The following is a 25,959-nucleotide window of genomic DNA, read 5'->3' as shown; positions in this document are numbered from 1 at the left end:
AAAGTACAAACCCCTGGCTGGCAGTTAAGCTTCTCTGGTTGGAAACCCTCCATTTTAGCCAGGCTGACCCCTCCTCCCCGCCTCCCTCATTGTGAGCCCACATCTTTACTGACACGGGTATTCATTAAACTTCCTTTCCTAGCAGGTAGAAATGTTTCCTGTCCTTCGGAGCCCCTTCAAAGCCCCTAAAAGAAAGAAGCCTTTTCCAGTCACCCCAGATATCTTCTCTGCACTTTTTGTTCATAGTGCTCACTGGGTGCATAATCACTGACAGTGCTTGCTTCCTTCCTTCCCTCCTTCCTTCCCTCCTTCCTTCCCTCCTTCCTTCCTTCCTTCCTTCCTTCCTTCCTTCCTTCCTTCCTTCCTTCCTTCCTTCCTTCCTTCAGCAGTACTTCAGTACCTGCCACAGCCAGCCCTGGGCCAAGTCCCAGGGAGACAACATTCTGTTGCAGGGTAGGAGGCAGACAGATAAACTGACAACCACAGTGCAGAGTTTTCAGTGCTCTGGTAGAAGTAATCCAGAGTGCCAGGCTCAGAAAAGAAGCCTCTAACCCAGATGGGATGGTTGGGGAAGGTTTCCTTGAAATAGTGGTTTCTGACTGAGACCTTACCCAGGTAGCAAGGGCCTGAGTGAAGAATTTTCCAGCAGTAGGAACAGCCGTGCAAAGGCTGGTGAGAGAAGAGACCGTGATACTGAGGGGACAGGAAGACCTATTCAGGTGAGGTGCAGAAGATTTAGGCGGGAAAGGCGAGCAAGGACCAAATCATACGGGACCTTTGTCATGTTAAGGAGCCAGTGTCATAATCAAAGCATGAAATACTGAAGCCCTACACCAGCCTGGTGGCACGAGAGAGAGTGAGAATGGAATGGATTTGAGATTGATTGGCTGTCGTGGAGAAATAAGGATGATACATAGACTCTTGACCGTCACACCAGCTTCACTGAGCTAGAGAACATGAAAAGAAATTGTTGTTTGAAGGGAAGTTAGGAGTTTAGGATATGTTCGTCAAGTCTCACAACCCAGGGGACAATCCAGCTGTACGGTAAACAGCTATAGTCGCCGAAGCATAAGACCAAAATGTGGACTCAGTGGGACTGACCAGCCTATAAATTGTAACTGAAGTGGTACAAATGGGTGAAATGGATTAGGGAGGGTGCATGAGTAAAGAAAAAAAGTGGCCAGAAGAGAACCCCAAAGCACCTCAATATTTAGGGGATGGACACAGAAAGAAGAGTCCACAAGTGAGACTCAGAAGGTTCCAGAGAAGAGGAACCTTTCCGCTTCAGCATTTTGGAAGCTAAGGAAAGAGAATGTTACAGGCAGGAGGGCAGAGGTCCACAGAACAAAGTGCCACTGAGAAGCCAGTGGAGGTAAGGATCAGAATGTTTCTGACAGATTTAGCAACAAGGAGACAGCTGTCGACCTTGGTAAGACTTGTTTCCCTGGAGTGTTAGGTGCAGAAGCCAGACTTAAGTAGACCCAGGAGAGAGTGGGAGGTGTGGTAATGAGTAGACAACATTCAGAAAAACGAAGGTGACTGATAGCCACAGGGTGGGTAGGGTCAAGGGAATTTGTTTTTTAAGATATGGGAAAGGCTTGAGCTTTTTTCAGAGCTGATGGCAAGGAGACGGACATGAATTCCAGAGCACTGGTGGGATTCTTTGTAGAAGAGAGGAGGGATGCGTCCACCATTGTAGCAGAAGCAAGGAAAGGTAGAATGGGGATGTGGGTAAGGTTGTAGCTGTGGCGGGAAAGAGCTGAACAAGCTCTCACCTGGCTTACGGGTTTGAAGATAATGAAATAGCATTCAGTGGAAAATGGGCAAAGGAGCTGGCTAGGGGAAAGAAAGGATTGCTGGACAGGCATGAGGGCCCAGTTGAGGTTGGAGGCCAGAATTACAGTGCACTGCTCAGTTGCGTTTGGGTGGGCCTGGGTGTTTGCTGGATGGTCAGCTTTCAGAGGGCGGACACTGTGCTGGTGTCCTTCAGCCACCTTCCTGTGGTGCCCACAGTGCCGTGTACGCCGCTGACACCCACACGCCTCAGTCACGGTACCTTAGGTTCAGCTCTCGGAAACTCATCCGAACATGTTTAGCCAAAAGGGAGAATGTCCAGGAGGTATAGTGTATCTCCTTATAAGGTCAGAAATCAGGCTCTCTGCTATTCTCTTAACCTATTCAAGATATCATGGCCTTCTGTCTGTCTTCATTGTTCTCTCTCACTCTTCTTCTCCACCAAAATGGCCACCCCAGTCCAGCTCTACATTATTATCCAAGCATTTAACAGAAACTGGCAAATGCAGTGGTTTCCACAACTTAGCAATGCATCAGAATCAACTGGAGAGCTTTTTAGATTTGTAAATTCCTAAGTCCCACATCGGATTTCTGAACCTTGTGGATGGAACCCAGAAACTTGGTATTTCTGAAGTTCCCCAGGTGATCTTGATGCAACTAGCCTATAAACCTGCATTTGAGAACCACTGCCCTTGGGTATCCACTCCCTACCACCACTCTAAATTCCCAGGAGAGTCTGGATGATGGTTCAGGAAGGCGCGTCCAGAGGAGCGGGGGCACAGGGGATGTGAGGCAGTAGCCGGACAGGGTCTCTGCTGCTCTATCCAAGGCCTTTGTTCAAATTAAGAAAAAGTGCCCCTCTGGGTAGATAAACTGCTCCACTGACAGGCTTTGTGCTTTTATTTATTTATTTTTTTAAGATTTATTTATTTATTGGGGGTAGTGAGGGGTAGAGGGAGAGGGAAAGAGAATCTCAAGCACACTCCCCCCCCTAGCGTGGAGCCCAATGTGTGGCTCCATCTCACGACCCTGAGATCACGTCCTGAGCAAAAATCAAGAGTCAGACGCTCAACCCACTGAGCCTCCCAGACACCCCAGACTTGGCACTTTTAGATGGAAGAAAAAGTGCTCCTTCCCTTCCTGAAGTTTAGCTCTCAGTGCCTCTGGCAGGTCACACATCTTTGTGTGTTCTCCAACCTTGCCGGCTCCAGCCCATTTCTGTGGCAATGGGGCAACTCCCAGACGAGAGTGTGGCTGGGGAGACTCCAAACGTCTCCCTCATTCAGTAAATGCCTGTTGTAGGATGAATCTCGTCTTGCTAGGTTGGAATTGGTTTCTTTCAAAGTGTACCACAGAAGGGGGAATTGACACATTAAATATTTTGATTTGTTGGGTTTTTCTATATGTGTATATGGTATCAAGATAATCCATAGGATCTAAAGAATTAAGATGCATACTGATATTAGCAGAGTTCTTAGAGCCAAGTTCTCAACAAAGTATCCTTAATCTATTTGTGAAGAATATATATATATATATTTTTTTTTTTTTAAGATTTTATTTATTTATTTGACAGAGAAAGAGAGCAAAAGCGGGAACACAAGCAGGGGCAGAGGGAGAGGGAGAAGCAGGCTCCCCGCTGAGCAGGGAGCCCAATGTGGGACTCAATCCCAGGACCCCAGGATCATAACCTGAGCCGAAGGCAGACGCTTAACAAGAATGAGCCACCCAGCTGCCCCATATATATATATTTTTTAAGATACAAAAAATATATATATATGTATTTTATTTTTTTAAAGACAACTGCTTTTCAAATAATACCAAATGGATTCTTTTTTTTTTTAAGATTTTATTTATTTATTTGACAGAGAGAGACACAGCGAGAGAGGGAACACAAGCAGGGGGAGCGGGAGAGGGAGAAGCAGGCTCCCCGCTGAGCCGGGAGCCCGATGTGGGGCTCGATCCCAGGACCCTGGAATCATGACCTGGGCCGAAGGCAGCCGCTTAACCGACTGAGCCACGCAACTGCCCCTATATATATTTTAGAAAATGTATTTAAAGAGTAAGTCTTCTCTACGAGTTCAAGAAAAACAATAGAATGATAAATTTTATTTCTGGAAAAGATTGTCAACTGCAAGCAACCTGAAGTTTTGGGGAATGGGGGAAAGTTGCTGTCTCCTGGGGGCGCAGGGGTTGCTGGACCGGGAGGGAGGGACAGACGCCCATGACTTCCACTGCACTCAGTTTATTTCACAACTGTTTACCGTGCACTTACCATGGTGCCAGGCCTGTTCCAGTGCTGGGAACACAGCAGGGAACCAGACGGATAAGAGGCCTGCCTGGGAATGAGTAGGCTGGGCACAACCAGTGAACTTCTAGAGACAAAGCAGTCCTGAGGCAGTGGGGCTTTCCAAACATACAGAGCCGCTGAATTGAGGTGATTCCACTGTGGGGACCGGGACAGGTTCCCCCCTTGGATCCTGATTGGTCTACCGCCACCCTGGCCCTGGCCACCCCATCCCGACCTCTGCAGTCGCCCCAAGGGAAGGGGTCCAGTGAGGAGCACAGGCAGTGGTAAGAGGATGAAAACACGGCTGGTGCCAATGCTTAGCCGCAGACAGGTGGGCAAGGGGACTATAAATCACTCCCAACTGTGCTCAGACAAGGGTGGCCCCTTCAGAGAGTATCCTTGTTTTTAGACACAACAGTGCTTCATACCCTCAATTTGATGCTGAATTTTCAGGCTTTGGCATAAGATTGTTCTGGGTTTTTTTCCCTTTTACTCTTCTGTATTGTGAAAGCCAACACATTTAGAAAAAATACGTAAAACGTCAGCGTACAATTAACAGAATTTTTTTTTAAGATTTTTATTTATTTGTGAGAGAGAGTGAGCAAGAGAGAGAGAGAGCACAAAGTGGAGGGAAGAGGCAGAGGGAGAGGGAGAAGCAGGCTTCCCGCTGAGCAGGGAGCCCAATGTGGGGCTCGATCCCAGGACCCCGGTATCGTGACCTGAGCTGAAGGCAGACACTTAACCGACTGAGCCACCCAGGCGCCCCCAGTTAACAAAGAATTATAAAGCAAATTCCCATCCATGTGAACACTCAAGAAATAAAATATTTCCAGTAGTCCCGGAAACCAGCCCCCTCCATAGGCCTTCCCAACCTCGGCCCTTCTCCTGGCTTTTGTAGTGATCTCTCCCTTGCTTTTCTTTTAGTTTTACTAATGTATGCATGGAATTTGTTTTATTCATCTGTTTAGTAGCTATAAATCATTTTAGGTCATGTCTGATTAACAAGGTAGAGGATCAGGCTGGGTAATGCCATTTTTATTAAAAAAAAAAAAAAAAGTCGGGACGCCTGGGTGGCTCAGTCGTTAAGCATCTGCCTTCGGCTCGGGTGGATCGAGCCCCGCATCAGGCTCCCTGCTCAGCGGGAGGCCTGCTTCTCCCTCTGCCACTCCCCTTGCTTCCCTCTCTCACTGTGTCTCTCTCTCTGTCAAATAAATAAATAAATAAATCTTTAACAAAAAATAAAAATAAAAAAGTCGTGTGCGGTAAAGCAATAAGGATGATATTCTCTGTTCTACGTGAACTAGGCACATTGGAAAAAATCCCCAAACTGTCGTGTACTAACAGCACTGCTGTAAGGACTATGGTCATTTGAACATCTTCACTCTGCTTCATCTATTCATCTGTGGATCTGGTTAGTTCAGAATCCCACCTAGTGTATAGCGTTGCCCTGTTAAACCGCATTTTTCCAACTTTTACCTGTTTTGTTTTTTATTCGAAGTGGCCTTTAGTGTTCATCCCCTGGAAGTATTTGTGAGGAAGGCCTGTGCTCACTGTTTGCCCCAGGCCTCCCCACAACCCCAGTGTCCTCTGTGTGAACAGCTTCCTACAGTAGGAGAGTGGAGTTACGTTTTAGTGGAAATGCTGTGAACATTGGAAAATGTTCCCCTTGTGGTTTTGTTACTAAGAATGTATTACCTGTCTGCCTGGAATGGTGCAGGTCTGACCTTCCCTGCTAATGGAAGGATGAGCAAGGTGACCATTTCCAACTTTGTAATGACCTCCTCCAGTCCTTCTTGGGTACTGTCAAATCCTTCTCCATTTTTATATTAGAAAGGGGAACCAAATAATTAATTGTTTCAAATAATTGTTTAGAATAGAAATGTTAACATGGGCTTACTTGGCCAATGGTCAGATATTGCCAAGGTCTCATATGAATGGTTGGTGGGAACATTTTATTTTATTTTATTTTATTTTGTTTCATTTTATTTTAAAGAATTTATTTATTTGGCAGAGAGAGATACAGCGAGAGAGGGAACACAAGCAGGGAGAGTGGGAGAGGCAGAAGCAGGCTTCCCGCTGAGCTAGGAGCCCAATGTAGGGCTTGATCCCAGGACCCTGGGATCATGACCTGAGCCGAAGGCAGATGCTTAACCTGGGCACCCCTGGTGGGAACATTCTCATCAGGCCAAGGTCATAGTTTAAGTCCCCCATGGGGATGGTTGGACTAAACTCTAAACCTACTTGTGATATACAAAATATAAAACTAGAGAGGGACACCTGGGTGGCTCAGTCGGTTAAGGCAGCTGCCTTCAGCTCAGGTCATGATCCCAGGGTTCTGGGATCAGGTCCCACATCGGGTCCCCTGCTCAGCGGGGAGCATGCTCCTCCCTCTCCCTCTGCCTGCCGCTGCCCCTGCTTGTGCGTGCTCTCTCTCTCTGACAAGTAAATAAATAAAATCTTCAAAACAATAAAATAAATAAAACTAGAGAAAAAACTGAAAACTTACTGCACTATGAAGTGATAATGACATGGAAGGTTAAAAATTGAAAGTAATTTAAAAGCCCTTTATCATCTTACTTTATTTTTTTAAGATTTAATTTATTTATTAGAGAGAGCAAGTGTACATGTGCATGAGTGGGGGAGGGGCAGAGGGAGAGGGAAAAGCAAACCCCCTCACCTCAGCCCTGCTGAGCAGGAAACCCAACACAGGACTCTGGGATCATGACTGAATGGAAGGCAGAGCTTAACCAACTGAGCCACCCGGGTGCCCCTATCATCTTACTTTAAATGGATAATGGGGGTGCCTGGGTGGCTCAGTTGGTTAAGAGTTGGCCTCAGCTCAGGTCATGATCCCAGGGTCCTGGGATCGAGTCCCACATTGGGCTCCCTGCTCACGGGGGAGTCTGCTTCTCTCTCTGTCAAATAAATAAATAAAATCTTTAAAAATAAGTAAAGATAAATGGATAACAGATTTTTTTAGAGCTAAAAGGAACTTGCCAGTCCTTAAACATCATCCAATTCATCTTCTTCATTTACAGAAAAGAAGCACACACCCATTAAAACATCAGATTAATTCCGTCCCCCCTCTCATGTGCTCTCTCTCTCTCTCTCGTTCTGTCTCAAATAAATAAATAAATAAATAAATAGATAAATAAATAAATAAATCTTTAAAAAAAGAAGGGCACCTGGGTGGCTCAGTTGGTTAAGTGACTGCCTTCGGCTCAGGTCATGATCCAGGAGTCCCGGGATCGAGTCCCGCATCGGGCTCCCTGCTCGGCAGAGAGTCTGCTTCTCCCTCTGACCCTCCCCCATCTCATGTGCTCTCTCTCTCTCTCTCTCTCTCATTCTCTCTGTCTCAAATAAATAAATAAATAAATAATCTTTAAAAAAATCAGATTAATTTATCTAATAGTGTTTTCCTCAGGCTAATATTCGGTTGAAATTACATTTCCCAAGTACACGTGATGTTGATATGACGTGAACGAGAGACATACCGGCGGCGGGGTGACACACACAGCAAGCAGTGAGTGCTGACAGTAGGTTTGGGGTTGGCACTTGGGCCCTGACCAGGTGCTCAGAGTCCATGCAGACCCCATATAGGATCTGTTAGTCAGATTTATAATCCTTGTAGGCATGATGGAAAATTACTGGGGACAGAAACTATTAGGGATAGAAACTGAGTTTCTGGCTCAGCCTTTGCATCTGAGTACCACCAACACAGCAGTTCCGGGGCAAGAAAGCAGTCTGGTATCAACTCAGCATCCCTGTGAATGGCATCCAGAAAATTCAACATGCCCATAGATTCTTTTTTTTTTTAAGATTTTATTTATTTATTTGACAGAGAGAGAGACACAGCGAGAGCAGGAACACAAGCAGGGGGAGTGGGAGAGGGAGAAGCAGGCTTCCCGCTGAGCAGGGAGCCCGATGCGGGGCTCGATCCCAGGACCCTGGGATCTTGACCTGAGCCAAAGGCAGGCGCTTAACGACTGAGCCACCCAGGCACCCCATGCCCATAGATTCTTAAAGGGTGCTCTTTGCAATCCTCCCAGTGTGATAGGAGAGTAAAGTAAAATTCTTGTTTCGCTTTGTAGTCTAAACTGAAGTGATGCCATGTAGGCATTAACAGGCTTGATTGGTGTTTTAGCTAATCTATGAAAACTTTTAGTCATGAAATTAACTTCTCATCTTGGCCATATTTTTCACAGGCTCAGAAAAAAAGTTTGAATCAGACTTCCCCCATTGCTGCTTCCAAGACCACAGATGGCCTGAGGCAGACGCAGATCCCTGGCCTCCTGAACACCCCACTGCCAGGTCAGGAGCCTTTGTTGTAAGCTCCCCTCTGCTGTCCCCTGTCTCCCCAAACCCATCCCTCATCCTGCTTGCAACCTTTCCCATTCCACCTCATGCCCACTCTGACCTTGCCTCCTGTATCTTTTCTACCCAAATAACAGACCATGTTGCATCTGTACCTTCCTTTTATGTACTACTAAGGAAAAAAAAAACACTTCTAATTAAATTATGACACACTAAATTATATGGAAAAAATGTGCTGCTTAGAAACAATAAAATCTAGTACCATATGGCACAGGTGACTTTGTAACTATCCTCATGTCCCTTTATTTATGTATATTTGGAATCCCCCCCAAGACTAAAAATATTGTGGGCTATGTCTTCCATTTCTTCTAATACTTTGAATATCTGCACTGCTCAATAAATACTAGAAAAGACAAAAACAGGAACACTCCTAATCAGCCCCCTATTTGGGCCTCCATCCCTTAATTTATGAGTGTTTTGGGGGTTTGGTAATACTGACAGATTACTGGTTTGAGGCTTATTCCTCAGACCTTAGATAATTTGAAACTGTAGCATTGACAGCTTTTATTTACTACCATTTATTTATGTATTTGTTTCTATTTACTACCTAAATAGGCTTTGCTAACCCTGACCTCTGCCTTAGAGCTTTTGTAGATGAATGTACTACCTGCTCTCCTCCCTCAGAGCAAGCATCCATGATAAAGAAATCCCTTTCAGAATGGTCAGTAATCCATATACATTGGACTCTACGGGTTATATAAGAGGCTTGCTTGACTGTTCCTGTTGTCTTATGTGTTCATTCTAATAGGGCAGGATTCTGGAAGCAAAGTTATGCCGGTGTCCTTAGGAACTGCACAACCACAGCAGGAAAAAGTAGTTGGATCATCTCCTGGCCGGCCAGCTGTGCAGGTAGAAGCCAGTTTGCATAGCTGCTTCTTAATGTTGAGCATAGAGAGAAAATGTAGTCATGTCATCTTCAGCTTGGTAGTTGCTGCCTGGCATCATCTGCCCCCAAAAGTGTGCTCACTGAAGACCTTCCCCTCAGCCAGGCCGTGTTATGTTCATGTTTGTGGGATTAATGTGTCTGTTCTATTTCTCACATTACAACACTGTCATTTCCTCATGAATTAATACTATACTGGCAGTCAATACATAGAAGGTACTCAAAAAAATGTAGTTTACTGTTGATCACTCATTATCATAGCCAAAGTGGATCTGTTCCTCTTGTTTCTTTAAATTAATTTATTTGAGAAAGACAGCAAGAGAGCACGCACGTGTGAGTGGCAGGGAGGGGGAGAGGGTGGCAGAGGAAAAGAATCTCAAGCAGACTCCCCACTGAGCACCGAGCCCCACGTGGGGCTCGATCTCATGACCCTGAGATCATGACCTGAGCAGAAATCAAGAGTTGACTGCTTAGCTGACTGAGCCACCCAGGCGCCCCTGGATCTGTTCATCCTAGTTATACTGAGAGGTTTCTTTTTTTTAAAGATTTTATCTATTGGGGCACCTGGGTGGCTCAGTTGGTTAAGCGTCTGCCTTCGGCTCAGGTCATAATCCCAGGGTCCTGGGATCGAGCCCTACATTGGGCTCCCTGCTTGGCGGGGAGTCTGCTTCTCCCTCTCCCTCTGACCCTCCCCCTGATTGTGCTCTCTCTCTCTCTGTCAAATCTTTATAATACATACATACCTAAAATCTTAAAAAAAAAAAAAAAAGATTTTATCTCTTTGAGAGAGAAAGTGAGTGTATGGGACGGGGGGGACGGGTAAAGGGACAAGCAGACTCCCCGCCTCCCCATTGAGCATGGAGCCCAACTTGGGGCTCCATCCCAGGACCCCGAGATCATGACCTGAGCCTAAGTCGGACACTCAACCCACTGAGCCACCCAGGTGCCTCTATACTGAGAGTTTTTTTATTTTTCTGCTGTAGCAACCAGGAATGTTATGAAATACCCAATCCCTGTGGTCTTTTAACCCAACCACTGATCTGAAAAGGAAGGAAAAAAATCTTATTTTCAGCTTACGGAGCCCTTAGTTTCTTCTTCATCAAACACCAATTAATAGTTTGAAACTTGTTATAGTCTCTGCCTGCCTAGAATACCCAGTGAAGGATCTGGTTCAGTTCTCAGGTTCTGACTTAAGTCATGTTTGTGTCCTTAACATTGATATAAGAAGTGCTACTATGGGCACCTGGCTGTCTCAGTCAGTAGAGTATGCGACTCTTGATCTCACGGTTGTGTGTTTAGAGGTTACTTAAAGGAAAAAAGAAAGAAAGAGATTCCCTACTAGATCATACACCTAGACTGTAACAGCAACTGAATTTTCAGATGTTCATGGAGTTAGTACCCACAAAATATACTTCTCCAAAAATCTAATGATACATTTAGAGAGTTGGGGTTTCAGGCTTTAAATACAAGCTGAGTCCTTCCAAGAAACTGATAGCACAGCTTTCCATGATCTTGAACACAGTATGACTTTGCTACATGGGTCTATGGCCTTGCTTGTTTTATTTTTTAGCAGGACACCTTCTACATTCTTAGACTATGCTCTTGATAAGGAGTTGAAAATATTCACAACATAGTGACCTTTATGTGTAACTGTATTCTGCATATTTTTTCTACAGAAGGGAGTAACAAGAGGTGTGTTTTGTCTTTAGGTGGATAGTCACTCAGGAGGACAAAAGCGACCTGCTGCAAAACAGCTAACTAAAGGAGCTTTGTGAGTGACCCCTGGAAATGACTCATTTTGAACATTTCTCTAGGTTCCTAACCTTCAATAACTATACAACAGAAGTCAGGTTATAATAATATATGTAATATTTTTTAAAATATGCTTTGAAAATAATTTCCTACAGTTTGCTTCTATTGGGACCCATAAATACAGTGACCCTTGAACAACATGGATTTGAACTCTGCAGGTCTGCTTATATGCAGATGTTTTCTGATAAATACAGCGCAGCACTGTAAATGTATTTTCTCTTCCTTACGAGTTTTTTTTATTATTATTATTTATTTATTTAATTGACAGAGAGAGAGACACACACACAGCGAGAGCAGGAACACAAGCAGTGGGAGCAGGAGAGGGGGAAGCAGGCCTCCCGCCGAGCAGGGAGCCCGATGTGGGGCTCGATCCCAGGACCCCGGGATCATGACCTGAGCCGAAGGCAGACGCTCAACGACTGAGCCACCCAGGCGCCCCTTCCTTACGAGTTTCTTAATGACATTTTTCTTAGCTTCCTTTTTTGTAAGCATACAGTATATAATACATATACTATACAAAATATATATTAGTCAACCATGTAATCAATAAGGCTTCCAGTCAACAGGAGACTCTTGGTAAAGTTTTGGAAAAGTCAAGTTACATACTGATATCTGACTGTGCGGGGAGTCCGTGCCCCCAACCCCCTCATGTTGTTGAAGGATCAACTGTGTACCAAATACAGTTTGAGTCTACTGTTTGCTCTTTTGTTCTCAGGGAGAATAGTTCTCTGTCTTTTTAGCATACCACATACCCTTTGATTGGCCAAAGGGTCTCTGAGGAGAAGCGTGGTTTGATAAACTCCTGTGTTTGGGACAGAAATATTAGCATAAGTTTAGTTGGCCAATGGTCAGGCATTGCCAAGATCTGTGTGAGCACCCCCATGTGAGGGGTTGGTGGCAACACCGTGGTTTTGAGGCCATGGTCATAGTGTGAGTCCCCTGTGGAGACAGTTCGACCAAACTCTACTCCCACCATGGTGTACAAAGTATAAAACTGAAGAAAACACAGAACCACTGTCCTGTGAATAATAACGTTCCTGTAGATCTTATTTTCTTGGCATGCAAATAGCCATCATGATTAGATTTCCTACCATGGATCTCCACTGACACTGGCAATTTCTCTTTTAAAGCATTCTCCAGCAGTTACAGAGGGACCAAGCCCACGCTGTGACACCTGACAAAAGTCAGTTCCGATCACTGAGTGAGGCGGTGCAGAGGCTCCTCTCCTACCACGTGTGCCAGGGCTCCATGCCCACGGAGCAAGACCTGAAGAAAGGTAAACAGGCTGCCCCCCCAGAGTGCCCCTGTCACACCACGCACCATCCTATGGATGCCCCACAGGAGAGCGAGAGCCCCGGGGCTCCCAGAGAGTAGTCGTGTTTGTGTTTTTCATTGTAGACCTAACTTATTCCCAATTTACTCAATTTCCTGATCCCTCTTTAGGGTTGTGACTTACTCTTCTCAGTATTCGGTGAGGGGATACCCAAATGTCAGAGTATTTTATTGACCAATCCGGGGGCACTGAACCCAAAACATTGTTTGGACAGCTGGCTGCAGATGGATGGCCCTGAAGGCAATACTCTACACAGTGATTTCTCGTGTTTGGGCAGAATGCGACCCCTTAGCTGCTACCAGCAGTTTTATGAATGAGATAGATACTTTAGCCCCCACAACCGTTCTTCGAGCTCCAAAGTGAGTCTAGGGCATTGCTGTATGGTCAAGAAACTGGCAAAAATGCTAAGGATAAGGGCCCCTTTATGCCAGCTTGGAATTCTGCCCGTTCTGAGACCTGGCCCTGCTGCCCCTCCCAGCTGTGCCGCTTAGTTCTACCCTCCTTCCCCCCACCCCGTTCGCAAGCCTAGACTCCATCAGTTCCCCTCCCCTGCTTTCAGTCAGGCGACTCAGCTGCCCTTGGCCGTGCTGACCTGGCTTCGGTCTCTGATCTGAGTGCAGATCGGTCCCGGTCAGTCCCCTGGGAGCTTCCCTGGGCAGTCCAGGGAGTACGGTCCAGGTCCAGTATGACACAGGGATGTGAAGACTCGGAGTGACTAGAAAATGCAAAACCTTTGGAGACTGGCAGGCAAAGGACGGAGCCGCAGCACTGTGAACTGCAAGATGTCATGAACTAGTTTGTGTCCTTACATAAAACTGATCCGCCCAGCCCAGACTATGGGACTTTCTTGTTCAACTGTTTCCGTTTTTCATACCATTGGAAGGGAGTGGAGGTTTGACCATCTAGACCAACAGATCCTTCTCTATTCATTGATATTTATTGCATGTCTGTGCTATATGGTTTCCTTTTATCGGTGATGTTAAAAGTATTCTGGTTTTGGCCTCCTAATTAAAGTTAAAATAAGCTAGTATTGGGATGAGTTGCCCAGTCACCTAACAGTGGACAGTGAGGGAAAGTGCAGAAACACGTTTAAACAAGGAAAGCTAACCTAAGAAGAGAAGATTGTTACAGGCAAGACATGTTTGAGTAATGGAAGAGTAATGCATTTCGGTCCTGAGAAAGAAAAGACCTAGTGAGTGATTTGCACTCTCTTACCATTTTCTCTCTCTCTCTCTTTTTTTAAAGTCGACAGTGAATTTGAAACAGTTGCCACTCAGCTCCTAAAAAGGACCCAAGCTATGCTTAACAAATACAGATGCCTGCTTCTAGAAGATGCCATGGTAAAATTCATGCTACTAAGCATATTTGTTTTTTAAAACCCCACAGGTCACAGCTAGTAATTCAGAGAGAAAAAAACTTCAGGGAATTACATTCTCCCAACATAATTTCAAAGGCACAGATACTGAAGATTGTAGAAAACCTTCCACCTGACTGGTACTCCTGACACTTGGCATTCGCTGCACTTGACATGTTCGCTCACACCTAATGCATGCTATGGTTCTCCTGGTTCCAAGTGAGGAAACCAGGGCTTTGGTTAAGTAATTTGCCTAACATCCTACATCAGTTTGGAGAGCAATTAGCAGAGCTAGGGGACAGACCAGGACCATCTGAGACCCCAGCCCCCATGCATACTCTGATGCTGTCAGCTACCTCTCACCAGCCCAGAAGTGTGGGGAAAACTGTTCAGAGTAACATCTGAAAAGACCAGGTGATGACAAGTGTTAAAATTAGCTTTATCTTGTTTTAAACTGAGTGATCATTAACGTGCCATAAAGTTCATGCATGATGTAAAAATGTACAACTTGATGGTTTTTAGTATGTTCATAGGGTTGTGCAACCATCAACCACTGTCTAATTCCAGAACGTTTTCATCATTCCAAATAGAAACTAAACTTAGTTTTAAAGCTCCGGTTAATTAGAGACAGAAGATAATTCAGGAAATGATAGAAAGACCAAACCTATTCTGAGATTTTAGAAGCAATTCTGAAATCATACAGGCTTTCACTTATAAATTGGCCTCTTACAAGCAGTTTCCAATTTAAGATCAACTTTGAAATGTACCTTGGGAGCTTAGTTGAATTACATTATATACATATACAATACAGTATAAAATATGTGTGTGTGTTAAATATATATATTTACTTATTTATATTTACTTAAAATTATGCTTCCAAAATTTGGAATGTTGTTCTTACATTGACAACCATTTCAGGAAAAAAATGCTGAGATATCAAAAAGACTTAACTCTTACCATTTTTGAGGAAAGGACCACTTATTTCCTCAAGTTATCTTATATCTGCTATGAATTTTCATGTTAAATAGGACTCACAATATAATTTAAGCTTCAATTCTGTAGAGCAAAAAATAATTTTAAGGAAAGCCTTACTAAAAAACACATTGAAAGTATAGTAGAATATGAAGAAACATGTTATCCTAATGAAAAGATTTCTAACGTATTGTTAGGCAGAAGGGGGAAATAAGACTGAACAGTGTGTACAGTTGCTACCATTTGCGTGCAGAAATAAACCAAGATGAATGTCAATGCATGTGTGTGCATAAAATCACTCTGTAAGAGTCTATTAAACTGCTAGGTGCAGGTGCCTGCAGAGACAGGCCGAGGAAGCAAAGAAGGCAGGCTTAGTTTTCACATGCTCTCTAGAAATCAGTGTAAATCACCTTTTCCCCAAAAATGCAATTTTAAAAAATGCATCCCTACGTGACAAGGATAAATGGGACTAAATGGGATGCTACTAGAACCTAGACACCAAATTTTCAGGTCTGGTTGCTTCGTTTGTTTCAAAGATGCAGTGGGATGTTTGCACTTTGTTAAAAAGGCATTTGAAATGACCAGACTCTTCGTTTTCAGCGGATCAACCCCTCTGCTGAGATGGTGATGATTGACAGGATGTTCAACCAGGAGGAAAGAGCTTCTCTGTCCCGAGACAAGCGTCTGGCACTTGTAGATCCTGGTAAGAAACGTCAGAGGAAAAGTAGAGGAGAGGTGCTGCCAGGGTTCCAGGCCGTGGGCCTGTGGGGAGTCTCTCTGAACCACCGCTGGGTATGAAACCTGAAGGTACAGAATGCATTCTGGGGAGAAAAAACCCAGAGCGAGAACAGTGCATGAATACTGTGAGAAGGTCCATAGTCTAGAAAATCCAAGCTGGAATTCCACATTCGTTATATGATTGTGTTTCCCCATTATAAACATTCTTTCTCTATTTCTTGAGAACTAAATTATTTTTTTTAAGATTTTATTTATTTATTTGATAGAGAGACAGCGGGAGAGGGAACACAAGCAGGGGGAGTGGAAGCGGGAGAAGCAGGCTTCCCACTGAGCAGGGAGCCTGATGCAGAGCTCAATCCCAGGACCCTATGATCATGACCTGAGCCAAAGGCAGCCGCTTAATGACTGAGCCACCCAGGTGCCCCTAGAGAACTAAATTAAGTCAGAAGCCTTCCCGGAAGCATTTAAGCCTCAGCAAATTATCGAGTTGTCTTACCACGTGCAAGGCATCCTTAGGGGCCCTGCCCGCAAGCTCATAAATTAAGATGCTTCATTAAGTACCTTTCTTTCACCCCGCAGTTTCCCACCGACTGCGCAGGAAGAAATTTTCCTCCGGCCAAGGTTTTTCTAGCTGGACAAATTAAATTTACATGAAACATATGAATAGGAGAGAAAAAAAGTTTTATTACATGTGTACAGAGGCCCAGTAATGAAACTGAAACCCAAAGAATGACCAAGGCAGGCAGTTTTTACACTTTTTAGACAGAGACAATAAATCTATGAGAAATTGACAGGATAAAGAAGACTTAACTCTGGGAGCTTCAGTTAGTAAGGAATTCTAAACAGAATTTGGACTGGAGTAGTAAATTAGTGAAACTAATAAGGACTGTTTCTACACCTCTGGGCCCTGAATTCTCTATTTCTGGTGATAAGGATGTCTCTCTCTCCTGGTACAGGGAGGGCACTTTTCACGTGGGAGATTTATTTCCTGCTCTCAGGGGGACAGAGGAGGGTCTAAGTGTCCTTCTTGCAATGGCTGGGTTTTTGTTTGTTTTTGTGCTGTTGGTTTTTTTTTTTTGAGAGAGAGAGAGAGAGCGCGCGCACACGTGGCTGGGGAGGGGCAGTAGGCAGAGGAGAAAGAATCCTAAGCAGGCTCCATGCTCAGTGTCCCCCAACACATTCTGCCTTTTAAAAATGAATCCTCAGGGTACCTGGGTGGCTCAGTTGGTTGAGCATCTGCCTTCGGCTTGGGTTGTGACCTCGTGGTCCTGGGATCGAGTCCTGAATCAGGCTTCCTGCTCAGTGGGGAGTCTGCTTCTCTCTCTCACTCTCCCTCTGTGTGCTCTTCCTCTCTCTTTCTCTCTCAAATAAATAAATAAAATTTTTAAAAATAAATTAAAATTAAAAAATAAAAATAAAATAAAACTGAATCCTCCTGGGGCGCCTGGGTGGCTCAGACTGAACCCCGTGTAGGGCTCCCCACTCAGCGGGGAGTCTGCTTCTCCCTCTCCTCCCAATGCCCCTCCCGCCGCTTATGCTCTCTCTCAAATAAATAAAAGATTTTAAAAATAAAAATAGAGACGCCTGGGTGGCTCAGTCAGTTAAACATCTGCTTTTGGCTCAGGTCATGATCCTGGGGTCCTGGGATCGAGCCCTGCATGGGGCTCCCTGCTCAGTGGGAAGCCTGCTTCTCCCTCTGACCCCCCCCCCCGCTTGTGCTTTCTCTCTCTCTCTCTCTCCCTCTCTCTCTCAAATAAATAAATAAATATCTTCAAAAAAAAATCCTCCCTGGGATGCCTGAGTGCTCAGTCCGTTGAGCATCTGCCTTCAGCTAGGGTCATGATCCCAGGGTCCTGGGAGGGCTCCTTGCTCAGCGGGGAGCCTGCTTTTCCCTCTGCCTGCCATTCCCCCTGCTTGTGCTCTTTCTCTCTAACAAATAAATAACTAAAAAAACTTTAAAAAAAAATCCTCCTTACTTTTTTCTGGCCTCTAAATTTTTTTTAAATCTAATAACATTATAACAATTCGTGGAGTATAAATTTTACCATACTTGCACCATCCTATAAACAAAAAGTTTTTATTTCTCCCAGTTTTTGTCCAGTTCTGGTTCCCATTTGCATACATCATTTATGTATACTTAAAATCATATCTACATATGATTTTGTTCTAATTTTCTTCCATTTAACACATCTGAAGTTCTTAACATTTTCTAGGGTCTTCAAAATAATATTTAATCAATTTTTAATACATTAATTTGAGAATTTAGCTAAACCATTCCCCTAGGGATGCCTGGGTGGCTCAGTCGGTTAAGCGTCTGCCTTCCGCTCAGGTCATGATCCCAGGGTGCTGGGATCGAGTCCTGCGTCGGGCTCCTTGCTCAGCGGGGAGGCTGCTTCTCCCTCTGCCTGCTCATGCTCTCTCTCCCTCTCCCTCTCTCTGACAAATAAATAAATAAATCTTTAATAAAAAAAAATAAAGGGGCTCCTGGGTGGCTCAGTCGTTGAGCATCTGCCTTCGGCTCAGGTCATGGTCCCAGGGTCCTGGGATCGAGCCCCACATCGGGCTCCCTGCTCGGCAGGAAGCCTGCTTCTCCCTCTCCCGCTCCCCCTGCTTGTGTTCCCTCTCTCACTGTGTCTCTGTCTGTCAAATGGATAAATAAAATCTTTAAAAAAATTTTTTTAATTAAAAAAAAGAAAATAAATAAACCATCCCCCTACTGTTAGACTGTTATTTTCCAGTGGCTTTATTTCCATTCCCCTAACTTCTTTTCTGACTCTTAAATATCAAGATTCTGCCTTATGTTTAGTGTGGCTCATGAAATCCCTCAAAAGAATAAATGATCCTTACACTCGGTCTAAAGGGAGAGTCTGAAAGAAATGCTGTGTAGCTAGGAGAATCCGCAACTCTTTCCAGAAAGGAAGAGAATGATGTAGGATATATTTCTGTCCCTTTTTCCTAGAACCTGCAATCTTCTATTGCCTTATGACGAATTGGGCGTTATGGATAAAGGCTCATACACTGTCCCAGCCCCCAGCCGAGGACACGGATGTGCCTCAGCCCCGTATCTGGTGCCCGCACAGCCGGTGTTGGGGGGGGTGGAGTCTTCTTTTTAGATGTGAAGGCTGTGTCCCCTACATCTCACATTTTGTGATTTGGTGAAGGAATTGACATTTTGGTTTTACAGATGTCATCGAAGCCCTGTTTCACCTTTTCTGCCCTTCTGTGACAGCAGGCTGCCTCTGTGCCCTCCACCTCCCACATCCCCCTAACATTTCTCTTGCCACCCTGGGCTCCTCAAGCCTGGCACAGTGCAGGGCTCACTCACAGACCTGGTTACTGCACACGCCATTGTCCTTCCAAGAGATATCATTTGACCATTTGTTTTGTGCTCCTGGCAGAGTGCAGCTTTATAACGCCTGGTCCCCTCACACGTGTCTACCAGGACTGAAGTGCCATCACCCAAAGACAAGCAGTTGTGTCCACTCCCCACCCCTGCCCTAAAGCCTCATTCCCGGGCCCTCTGCTCCAAGGGAGAAACCAGGCTGATACCAGCATCAAATTTGTTTTCAGACTGTTTCAAAGCAGCCATTAATAAAAAACGAGCTAAAGATAACGCTAAGAGGGACGCCTAGCTGGCTCAGTCGGTAGAGCATGCGACTCTTGATGTCAGGGTTGTGGGTTCAAGCCCCAAGTGTAGCCAATACTTAAATAAATAAGTAAATAAATTAAAAAAAAAACACTAAGAGATCAAGACAAAGCGGAACTTTTGGCCCATCTGGTTTTCCATGTGTCACCAAGCAGCTACCTTGTCAAAGAGGTTAAGCTTCGTGTCTGGAAGCCCTGGCTACCGTTATAGGAAGCCCCCTCAAGCGTTGTGCACCCCCCTCCCCCCCACCGCGCGTTCCTGGCCATGAAAGACTGGCTCGCTGGGCCGGGCTTGAACCCGACCCACTGGGGTGTCTGTTGTAGAGTTCTCCCCCCACCCCCACCCCCACCCCCACCCCCGCGTTCACTCAGTGTTCTTTTTGTTCCCATTTCCAGAGGGTTTTCAGGCTGATTTCTGTTGTTCTTTCAAACTTGATAAAGCTGCTCACGAGACGCAGTTTGGCCGGAGTGACCAGCACGGCAGTAAAGCAACCAGCTCTTTCCACCTGACGGCCAAGGCCCAGAGCCGAGACCGAGCCAGACCAGGCATGGCAGAACCCACGAATCATGACCAGTTTCATCTAGTGCCTAATCACCTCGTGGTCTCCGCAGAAGGAAACATTTCTAAAAAAACTGAATGCCTCGGCAGGGCGCTAAAGTTCGACAAGGCGGGTTTAGCTCAGTACCGGAGTGCGTCCGAAGAGAAAAGCAGCAGGCGGGAGTCGGTGAAGGCCAGCGAGTGCCCTCCCGGCCCCGAAGGGCCCCGAAAATCCTCATCCCGACTGGACCATGGTACTGACAGCAAACTCTCCAGTATCCTAGGGGAGTCTCATTTGGAGATGACGTGTAACAATTCCTTCCAGGACAAAACTCTGAAGAATTCTCCAAAGAATGAAGTTTTACACACAGACATCATGAAAGGGTCGGGCGAACCCCAGCCAGATCTCCAGCTCACCAAGAGTTTAGAAACAACGTTTAAGAACATCTTGGAACTCAAAAAGGCCGGGCGGCAGCCCCAGAGTGACCCCACGGTTAGCGGCTCTGTCGAGTTGGATTTCCCCAACTTTTCTCCAATGGCTTCGCAGGAAAACTGCCTGGAAAAGTTCATCCCGGACCACAGTGAAGGCATTGTAGAAACGGACTCCATTTTAGAAGCAGCTGTAAATAGTATCCTAGAGTGTTAATAGCCTCAGCCCTTCCCCGCCCCGTCCCGAGACCCCGCCCCGTCCCGAGACCCCGCCCCGAGGCCCCGCCCCGGACAAGTTACATTCTTTCCTGGCAAAAGCAAACGGAAGTGGTCTCCTGTCTCCAGCCAGCTTGATCTTTCATCACAGGTTGTCCTTTCTGATCTCGATCTCATTCTTTGTTTCAGAGCAATACTCGTCGTGGTTACAGGGAGATCCCTTCGCGAAACGAATCTTTGTTAGAAAGCAGTCTGATAGGCCCGACACATTTCAAGTGTTACGAAAGTGCTTATAGTCATTTCTGTGTTTGTTTACTTGTTTTAATTTTTCAAAACAAAACACCGCTGAGATCACAGTACACTTGGCCCTGGGTAAAAATCTGACAATCATAAGTCATTTGAAAGGAAAAGACTTATTAAAGAAAATCAAACAGGACCGATAGAAGCTACTTTTTAAAGAATAGCCCACCGCATCTCCCAGTTTTGCCGTTTGGGGTCTGTTGTCCTTGTTGTTGGGAGGGCAGATCGCCGGGTCATGCCCCCTCAGGCCATCTCTGAGCTCCTCTGCCAGGGTTGCCGCAAGGACGACTCCCCCCCCCCCCCCGCGCCCCGAAGCTGCCAGTAGCGCACAAGCAGGGCATTTGCAGGGTTTCCTTGCTCATCGTTCAAGTGCTTTTCTGACGCTCCCGGAGCAAAGCGTCACGCTTTTCAGCCGATGCGCGTTGAGTTTCATCTAGGGAATGCTCTCTCTGTTCTTAGTTGCAACAGCATGACTTGAGATCATTTCATCAGGCTAAATAAAGGAAAACGGAAACCAGTTAAGTGGCACAGTGTACAGGGGAGGCCGGGATAGAGCCTTGAGGAATATAATATGTATATATGTAAAAGCATATATATATGTGAACTATTGAGAAAAAAAAACAAGCATTTTCGCATTTTCTAATTGGATATAGTCAACATAATGCTATATGTTTTTGTTTGTTGCTGGGTTTCTTTTCATTTAACCTCTCTGGCCCCTCTCCCACAAATAGCCAAGCGTCTAAAGCACTTTCGTTTGAAAACTGTGTTGTAATTTTTCAGTTTAAACTTTAAGGGGACTTTGGCCTTGTTTATGCTTCTTGTCTGAGAACAGTAGTCACCCCACCACCCCCACCCCCACCCCCACCCCCGGCAGCAATCATTACCAAAACACGGACAAACCAAAGTAACCAGCCAGCCCCCCCACTGAAAGAAAAGATCTAAGACACGGGAGTCCCACTTGAGAGTCAAAGGACATGCCCTGTCATGGTCTGTGTGTGGCCCGTGTTCATATTAGTGAACATGACTTACTGCTTTATTTATTTATATTTCTTTTCAGGGAACTTTCCCCATTTTCCTTCCTTGTGTTCCTACCCCAGGTCATCCCACCTCTGCTGTTCCCTTCATCCTCAGTGTCATTGTAACCAGCCGGTCTCTCCCATCATCGGGAAGGCCACGTAACGGTATTTCATACGTGCCCTCCCCCCACGTGTGTGTGTGTACCTGAGCTGTTCAGATCCAGAGGTCACTCTGGTGACAGTGTGGACACACCCACTCTTCCTCCCACTTCCTGCGTGCACTCTCATTTCTTCGGTTGATCTCTCTGGGCTTTAGAGGTGCACCCACTGGTCTCCACTCTCACACGGTGCCAGCATCTGTTTCTGGCTGTTTCCAGAACGGGGATGACCCCCATTGTCATCATGTTGGGCGCTGCTTCTCCAGATTGGCCCGCGATGGAAAGGAAGGCTTCTGATTATTGGAAAACACCACAACAGAAGACCCAGACTCTCCCTGTCCCGCTCTGTCCCTGCACTGTCCTTGAAGGAACCCCCCTCAGACAGCCAGTCTTCTTAAGAGCAAAGTACCTTCTTCCTACCCTCACCCCCACCCTGGCCAATAGAACTTGGAAAATCTGGGCCATTTTAGGGTTCCCATTTTTTCCTTATTTGTGCCAATGTCCAAGTTGCAGATTTCCCCTTTTTCCTGTATTGTAACATATTAGAAGGATAAGTTGGTATTGCCAGTTGGAACTTTCTGTTTGGGCAGCCCTGGGGTAACACCCTGCCCTGAACCCCATGATTTCATAGGCTCTTCTTCTCTTAGGACTCGTGCTCCCCTCATTCCTAGCAAGACTTAAAGATGGTCCCTCTTAATCAAATTCTTCTCATTGTGGAACTCTCTACCTGGAAACCTTCACGTAGGCTACTAATTAATTACGCCAATCAGTGGAATTCTTAAGAGAAAAGATAAACTTCATGTACATTGGTCACCTCCCTTCCTTCCCTATCCTGCCCTGCTACCCCAGCCCCCACTTTTCTAAATTCCATCTCAAAGGGTCTTTCAAGCCCTAACACTTGTCTAGCAAACAGAGAGCCTAATTCACCAAAATGAAACTTGTAAATTTTTGTGTCCTTGTATGTAAGTTTACTTTCTATGGAGGAAAGATTCTAGATAATGACAAATGAAAATTACGAAAATGTATTTTACTCCTGTGATTAGATTATGCGCACATGGGTCCTAACTCGCACGTCGAGCCCCCTCTGGCGAAGGGTAAGAGAGCTCCACCTTGGACGGCCAACTTTCAGTTGTTTAGGTTCGTTAGTCAAGGTTAAGTTTTAGAACTACTTGTACTCAGTAACAAAAATCATTTTCTTTCTTTCTTTTTTTCCTGTTGTGGAAAAGTGTGCATTTGTTATTAAGCATTTGATTTTCTGTGTCCTTAAATACTGCCTAAAGATAAAGCAAATTTTAAACTGGCAATTACGAAAAAGAACTATTTTAGCTCTGAAGAATTTAGTAGATTTTGTTAGATTAGGGAGGCCTTACAGACTGACTTGACTTATAGAGGACGCGTCACTCACTGTCAGTGTGGTGTGGGCTTTATTTGCTTAAATACCTTCATTTGTATAGTATGTCTCACTTGAAATTGCTTTGTATACATTTTGTAAAAATATTTATAAAATGTTTTGTAAAAAAAAGTATAACAAATTGCAGTTTATTTTGTTATGTTGGATAAATACTGTTAAAAGAAACCAGTCAGTAACTATATTGTTAATCCATGGTTAGGAAATGTTTAGTTGGAGATTACGAAATGAAACAACCATTGCAATACAGCCAAAGATTTGGGAAAATGTGCAACTGTGATTGTCTTGATTTTGCAAATAGGAATGGCTCTTTCTCCAGAAGAAAAGTGTAAGTAAGTGTTCAGTGGGAGTTCAACTGAAATAGATTTACCATCCCCAAACAGGAGCCTAAACTAGTGAGGGGATAGGACTGTAATTTATTGGCCTTTCCAAACAGTTTCCAACTCAACAGGGTTGGTCAGTGAGAAAGTTTAGTCATGTACATCTCTGGCCTCCATCCCTACTCTTTTCACATGGGTCCTTAACTGAGGAAGGGAAAATGGGGTCATTTGAGAAGTTACATAAATGAGCCTCAGTCTGCAGGAGGTTTTCTCAAATCATACTTTTGTTTCAGTGAAGGACAAGAAGGCTAAAAGGGATAGGGCCGGAAAACTATTTTACACAAGACTTATGCCAGAATTAACATGTTTCTCTCTGGATTCACACATTTGATCCACTGAGAAGTACCTCTGTAACCTTAGCTGTAAAGTCAGCCCCCTGAGGCCCTTCTGAGTTCTTGCCCTCACAAGTGGGACTCTGCCCAAATTGTTAGGGAAATCACCATAGGGTGAAATGTATTTCTGGGGGTGAGGTAGAAGGCTCCTTAAATTTTTCTTTGGGGCCTAGGATTTACACTTACATTCCTTATGGTTTAATTGTGCCGCCTTCACACACACACACACACACATACACACACCCTTAAAGCAGTAGTAGTTAGGAAATCAAGATTCTGCTGTAATCAATATATATACAGGAAGTTGTTCTCCTAGAACTAACAGCAGTCAGAATCATTACGGCTAGAATAGTTACATCACTCAATGCATCCCTTAATGTCTTCTGCAGTGTTGCCCTGATGTCAAGATTCTCTTGCTAAGGACAAATATGTGCCCATCATGACATTCCTTCCCCTCCCCCTTCAGGCCATTTGCAATGGGAGTGCCCCATGAATGAAGAAGGCAGGATGATCTGGCTGCTTGATTAGGATCTGTCTCTGTTCCCCAAGGGAATGCCCAGAGGAAAGACCAGGCATCTTCTCTAAGGATGGTTAAAGCCTTCAGTCCTGTGTAGGGGGGGCTGTGTTCCAGGAAGGGGGCCAGGGGATTATTTGGGGGCAAAGAGAAAAGAAAGAAACCACAGGCTGGGGGCACTGAAACAGCATCGCTCAGGCAAGACTCTGGCTGTGCTGTCCCCCCAGGGGCTAGCTGGTTTCACGCTCTGACTCTGCTTTAGCCTGTGTATGTTCTCCGAGACACAGGGAGGGCTCCTGGGTATCCACCTGCAGGTGGAGAGCATCAGCCACCATACGTTGCTTGAGCAGTTGACAGGCACTGGGCTGGGCACTGAGGATACACGGATAATTCAGGTCTGACCTACTCTCAAGGAGCTTGCAGTCTAGAGAGGAAACAAGCACAAAAATAATTGCATTCCATTTGGGAATTGGTGAGTTCAGGAGAGAAGAAACTAGGGCTAAAATTCTTTCCAGCCTACCACTTCAGTAGAGTTGCAGTCTATATTCCAATGTCCTGCTTCTTGGTACATCCTGTATGGTGCTTTGTGCAGGAATAAAGGTAAAGGCATTTTGTAATCATAGGGTTAAATATGTGGAGAAATCTGGTTCATACAAATGGTAGGAGCACCTTTGTAGTCTAAAGTGGATTCTGTAATATGGATAGCCCGTGTCTGTGTTGCTGCCCATAAAAGGCCTTGAAGCCCTAATCTACATTTCCCATGGGCATGTGCTGGAGCCTGGCCTTTGAACACACTTGCAAAGGCAAGAAGATCCTCAGGGAAAAAAAAAATCACTTCTGTGAAGGTCCAGGGAGGCAGTACAACAAGATGGGCAGAAAGTGCCTTTGGCAGCAGAACCTAGAAATGGGTTCTAGGACCTTGTCTAACACATAGAGATCTCAGCGTAAGTTCCTCTCAGCCTCAACTTCTTTGCCTATAAAGATTTGTCATGTCCCTCTAACTCCTTACAGTGTAAAATAAGGTGTTACTGAAGAAGTGGGAAAGGTGGAAGAAGCTAAGTGCCATTACCCCTGAAATAATTCAGGGGCGGTTTGAGTTTTTGTTTTGCCTTTGGTCATACCTCCTGCACACTGCTTCCTACTCTAGCTTTCCTGGGTCCAGCCTGGCCTCTCAGAAGTCGGCTGCCCTTCACAGGTTCTGTCCTTTTTCTCACATGTTTGCCCCCTTATGCTTGTCTTTCATCAGGATCAAAAGCTGTTGGCCATGTTGTCTTCCCCAACTCTAGGCTCATCTGGCTGCTTTCACACTAATCTCTTTCCCACCTGATTCCTGGTAACCCCATGTCACTCGCTGAGGAAGCAACAAAGAAAACTTGAAACAAAACGAAGTCAACTTCAAAAAGGCTCATCATCCAAGAGGTTTGGGACCGATGGGAAATTGCAGATGGAACCCCCTTTTGGGTGCGGTGGGTGTGG

At 45.2% G+C, this 25,959-nt stretch overlaps 1 protein-coding gene across 4 annotated transcripts in view; it reads left to right on the top strand.

The window, feature by feature from the left end:
- Positions 1 to 20,973, top strand: part of BICRAL (BICRA like chromatin remodeling complex associated protein) — a 69,853-nt gene extending 48,880 nt beyond the window's left edge. For 3 of the 4 annotated variants that reach the window (XM_088023983.1, XM_028097468.2, XM_028097469.2), the window contains 7 exons: positions 8,287 to 8,392; positions 9,204 to 9,304; positions 11,048 to 11,109; positions 12,281 to 12,426; positions 13,729 to 13,823; positions 15,410 to 15,512; positions 19,589 to 20,973. In XM_088023983.1, coding sequence (XP_087880109.1) covers positions 8,287 to 8,392; positions 9,204 to 9,304; positions 11,048 to 11,109; positions 12,281 to 12,426; positions 13,729 to 13,823; positions 15,410 to 15,512; positions 19,589 to 20,376 — 1,401 coding nt within the window. In that variant the 3' untranslated portion in view covers positions 20,377 to 20,973. The remainder of the gene's footprint in view (positions 1 to 8,286; positions 8,393 to 9,203; positions 9,305 to 11,047; positions 11,110 to 12,280; positions 12,427 to 13,728; positions 13,824 to 15,409; positions 15,513 to 19,588) is intronic. The other variant, XM_088023984.1, reaches the window with a different exon arrangement.
- The last annotated feature ends 4,986 nt before the right edge of the window (positions 20,974 to 25,959 follow it).

This window comes from Eumetopias jubatus, unplaced genomic scaffold (assembly GCF_037043125.1).
Source record: "Eumetopias jubatus isolate StellerSeaLion01/CBP00866 unplaced genomic scaffold, mEumJub1_p1.0 scaffold_6, whole genome shotgun sequence".
Classification (NCBI taxonomy): Eukaryota; Metazoa; Chordata; class Mammalia; order Carnivora; family Otariidae; genus Eumetopias; species Eumetopias jubatus.
Note: the sequence above shows the minus strand (reverse complement) of the source record. Positions and strands in the feature narration are given on the sequence as shown.